General features: G+C 47.8%; 1 protein-coding gene across 1 annotated transcript in view; it reads right to left on the reverse strand.

Annotated features, from left to right (window-relative positions):
* LOC310779387 (protein ARV1-like) overlaps window positions 1-5000 on the reverse strand; it is a gene marked incomplete at both ends in the record, with an annotated part of 46721 nt that overhangs the window by 29979 nt on the left and 11742 nt on the right. Inside the window, 3 exon segments of the mRNA XM_083639923.1 lie at window positions 2996-3421; window positions 3423-3450; window positions 3453-3595. Of these exon segments, the coding sequence (XP_083496049.1) occupies window positions 2996-3421; window positions 3423-3450; window positions 3453-3595 (597 nt within the window).

The raw sequence follows: 5000 nt of genomic DNA on the forward strand, positions 1-5000 counted from the left end.
CTAAGCAGTGTTGGACAAGTTACTTGGGACAATTAGTTACTGATTACTCCTTAAAAAAAGCAATCAATGTTCTCTCCTGAGTTTTTCTTTTGTTTTTCTGCATAAATAAGGCAAAGAATCTGAGCCAGATAATTCAGGCCTATACATAAGTGTATTTATCTCTGTGCAACTCACTGGCGTAGCCAGTCTTGGCACATTGGGTGTGCCACAGAAAGACAGGGTGTGCCAGGGGCGAACCATTTGGGCCTTTTCAAGCCAGATGTAGAGGAATATTAAGATAGGACCATATGACCACAACCATCAATGTTTGCTCCTTTTCACACTCATTATTAGCAGGTAGAAGCAGCATGTAAAACCTATCTCAAAACAGTCTCACCTACTTTTTCCAATGAGTGTTCTAGTCGGGAAAGAACGCAAGTTTGGTTGGCATGCAGGTTCGTCTACTGCAGAGAGATCTGTAGCGTTACGCGGCGAACCCACCAGGCCCGTCTGCGCAGCGTTCCGTCTGCACCGCGGTTTTGCTTCGTCCTCTGCACGTCGGTACGTCCCACAGCACGCGCTTCAGAAGCGGAGTGCTTCCGAGCGCTGCCTGGCAGTTGATGCAAGATCGCGCGGGATTTACGAGATTGCGTGCCTGGTGGGATCACACATGTTGACTAAAATGCCCGCGAGCAGCTCCGACGAGCGCGTCGGAGCCGGAACGCGTACGTGACGTTCGTGGTGGGACTTGCCCGTTAGTGTCCTCTGACTCTGCTGCTGCACACACACCACCAGTGTGTTTCTGGCTGCGTCCCCCGCTGTTATTAACGTCATTGTTTCGGCTGCATCATCTTCATCATCGTCTGTCTCTCCGCTGTCCACCACCAATACAGGTGCAGGAACGGGTGCACTACAATCTGCACTTGTTGAGGGGGAGGACGACGAGTCATCTTCTTCCTCGTCGTCAATGCAACGTTTCTTGCCTTTGTGGAAAAAGCTTAAAAGCTGTCTGCTTGATTTGGCGCTGCGGCTGCATTTGTTTACTGTAGACAGCGGAGCTAGTTTCCCATGATGCTCTGGGGCACAGAGCCATAGCAGGACAGTCGGACGGTTACGCATGACAGGCTGTGCATGACAGCTGATGTGTTTTGCAGACAAACAAACACAAAACCTACTTTTTCCCACTTTCTTTTTGGGTGTGCCAGCTGCCTGTGTGGGTGGCACTGGCACACCCAGGCGCACCTGTAGCTACGCCATAGGTGCAACTGTGTACCATCGGCTCTGTGCACCTGTGCGCCTGAGCAACTGTGTGCCTGAGCAACTGTGCGCCTGAGCAACTGTGCACCTGTGCAACTGTGCGCCTGAGCAACTGTGCGCCTGTGCAACTGCGCCTGTGCAACTGTGCGCCTGAGCAACTGTGCACCTGTGCAACTGTGCACCTGAGCAACTGTGCGCCTGTGCAACTGTGCACCTGAGCAACTGTGCGCCTGAGCAACTGTGCGCCTCTGCACCTGAGCAACTGTGCGCCATCCAGAGATGGGGACTTGGACTTGAGACTTGGACTTGAGTAACACTGAAGTCACACACACTAACTTGAGACTCGTCCTCAAAGACTTGAGACTTAACTTCGACTTGAGATTGCGGACTTGTGAACAATCTTTATTTTTGTGTGTATTAACATTAAGGGAGTCTACTAAAAATAATTTAAATTAATCAATGCTGATGCATGCTATTAGATAGAGTGATATACAGTAAGTACATCCTAAGGCAGGGATACTCAACCTGCTTTTGTTCTGGGGCCACTTCTGCAAAATGACAGGAGGCCAAAGGGCCAGACATTTGTAAACAAACAATAATATACATTTTTCTGTAGCGGATTGTAGTTTTTTGGGGGTACCAGCTTGAGTTTAGTCTGACAATACAGGATAGTTACTGTGTCAGTTAGGTTAAGTTAGTACATATAAGTGCCTGAGCGGCGAGGAGGCGGCAATATTTGACAATTTAGGTGGAGCTCAGTCAAACTTTATTTAACGTTAGTTTTCTTTGTGAAGTACAGCTCTAGAAAATGGTTGGGGGGGGGGGCACTCGGCACCCTCTCGCGGGCCGCATATGGCCCCCGGGTCGCAAGTTGAGTATCACTGTCCTAAGGATTCCTTAGTTTTAACTATGCAGTGTTCTAAGCAGACATGACATCCAGCAGATGATCGAAGACTCATCCGTAAGAGACTTGAGACTTGACTTGGACTTGTGAGCAAAGACTTGAGACTTGACTTGGACTTGCAAAAAAGGACTTGTGAGCATCTCCTCCATCGGCTCTCCAATTACAGTATAGTAGCACACATCCAGTCAGCGTTGCAGGTGTAGGACAACAGACGATCAATCGTAGCAGGTTAAAAAAGTGGAGTCCGTACACAGACTTAACTCCCAGTTTATTTGTTGAGGAGCATTGACGTTTCGGTCATGGCGACCTTCATCAGAAAGGTCACACACATGTCCATAACATTTATGACATCACTAATGACTGTTGATCACAGTTGCTCGAGTGACATCACTGATGACATCACAACTGCCCGAGTGACATCGCAGTTGGGCAAATGTGCGCCCATCAGCACTTCAATCACAGTCGGTCGAGTGACATCACTGGTGATATCGCAACTGCTCGAGTGACATCGCAGTTGGGCAACTGGCCATGAGCAACTGTGCGAGCTCTCCAGTGAGCAACTGTGCGCCTGTGCAACTGTGCACCATCATGCAACTGTCCACCATCAGCTCTTCAATTATAGTATGAACAGATAAGTCCAGGTCTCGGAGTCGACTATAACACTGGTCACACCAGGGGCGTTTATATGGGCGGGCCCGGGTAGGCACAGGCCCTTGCTAGCTAATGGTTTTGTAGCTTAAAAACACAGGGAACATCATCTCCAGAGTCTAATGAATGACGACTTCATGACATCCAGAAATTTTGTTTCTAGATGTTATGGATTGTCTGTGCCCCACCAATTTTATCCAGGCCCACCTATGATTGATTTTCTGCCTACGCCACTGGGTCACACAGGTCTCTGCCAGCAGCCCTGCACACACCACCATCAGTGCCAGATGCCTGCTGCTGTCCAAGACGACTCTGAGAGCCTCGGAGTTGGAGGTGAGCACGAAGAGCTTGACGAGCCCCAGCATGAGCGCTGAGTCTGGGAGCTCGTGCTCCCAGATCACCGCAGGGATGAGGAGGAGCTTGCCGTAGCAGGACAGCAACAGGGCTCCGAGGAGCCCTGAACTGCAGAGCGCCCCCCAGAGGAAGCACAGCACGCCACTGCAGAACGCCCCCAGCTCGAGGGCAGCCAAGCCAAATAATCCAATCCACTCCTTGGTGTACCTGATGATGCGAGCAGGGTCACTGCTCTGCTCAGAGCCCTGGGGCAGGGTCACTGCTCTGCTCAGAGCCCTGGAGCAGGGTCACTCTGCTCAGAGCCCTGGAGCAGGGTCACTGCTCTGCTCAGAGCCCTGGAGCAGGGTCACTGCTCTGCTCAGAGCCTTCAGGCAGGATTCACATGTTATCTTCAAGATCCTGTTGCTGTAATCCCTGTGCAGCTCCGTTGTCTTTTTGTTACATTCAACACACCTTTGCCCATTGTCTCATACGAGGATGCATGAGCTGTAGTAACACCCCTTTTAGACTATTCTCGCAGTAGAGTGGTTGGGCACCCATGATCTATTTTGTTGCCGCAATTTCATTGGCTGCTGTATGAGCAAGAGCCACCAATGCATTCACCTTATTCTTTGCCCATACAAGGACGCTTCTCTGCATGACGTCATTTTGTAATCATCTTTCCGGTTTTAGACACGGAAGTAGATTACGCCTACCGTATTCATTTTTAAACTTGCCAAAAAGCTGTTTTCAAGCAACAAAAAAAAACTGTTTTAAAGTTTTAATATTTTTCGGGGGAGAACGTAACATCTATGTGACCAGTTTATCAGAATAACGCCTATTTGGAAATATTTAACGAGCAGCGAGGACTGGGAGCCATCGGCTCCTCGCAGCAGTAACGCTATGAACATGTAACTGAAGTTGGCCGCAGTGTAGCTTAATTCTGAATGTTGCCAAACTTCATTCATTATTATAGTGACGTTTTGTTTTGAAATTGGCCGCTGCCATAAAACACCACAGAAGAAGAAGTTGTTCACAGACACTGTTGACATTGTGAAAGCATCAGTGATAGTGATCAGAATTCAGGACATAGTAATAAGAATTACTTTATTTGGACAAGTAGGATTTGCACATACAATGAAATTGACTTGGTGTAGTTGGCGCACAAGTAACAAGACCATCAGACGGCATCATGTTATTTTACAGTAGTACAAACGTAGACCGCTTTATAGATCCACACTGTTATGTTATATATATGTTACATACATACTTTCACACACTTCATTTCAGTTTCATTCAATCACACAATCCTAAAAGTTGGTGCTGGCTGGCTTCACAGATTCCGCAAGTGCAATAACTTTTCTGCCAGAAGACGTAGCCTATAGGCCATTGTTTCAGCCGGACAGTCTCTCTTAAACTTTTTCATGTCAAAGACCCCTAAACTGACACAAATTACTGTACACCACGTACCCCCATTTGATAAGATTTTGTTCCAGGGTCCCCCATCTGATAAGAGTTGTGCTTTTACTGTAGGTGTTTTATTACATAAAGTGTATGAAACCCACGACCAAAATATTCATACATTCTCTCATTATGTTACTTATGGATGGAATTATAGGGAAAATAGATTATCCCCCTTTTTTGCTGGGGACCCCACTTTGAAAACCACTGGCTAAAGGGCAGTTTAGAGTCCAGCGATTAATGGTCGTTGCGACCGACCATGATCACATTCGTGAAAATATGCTAATGCCGTGATCATAGATTAGCATGAGATACATTTAGAAGGGAAAAGAAACGCCCCTTGGGAGCATTTCAATTATGGCCCTGAGGGGACAGACAGAATATACTCTCCACAGGGGCGGAGCTACCCTAACAGCCC

The sequence above is a fragment of the Poromitra crassiceps genome, assembly GCF_964638095.1.
Source record: "Poromitra crassiceps genome assembly, chromosome: 7".
NCBI lineage: Eukaryota > Metazoa > Chordata > Actinopteri > Beryciformes > Melamphaidae > Poromitra > Poromitra crassiceps.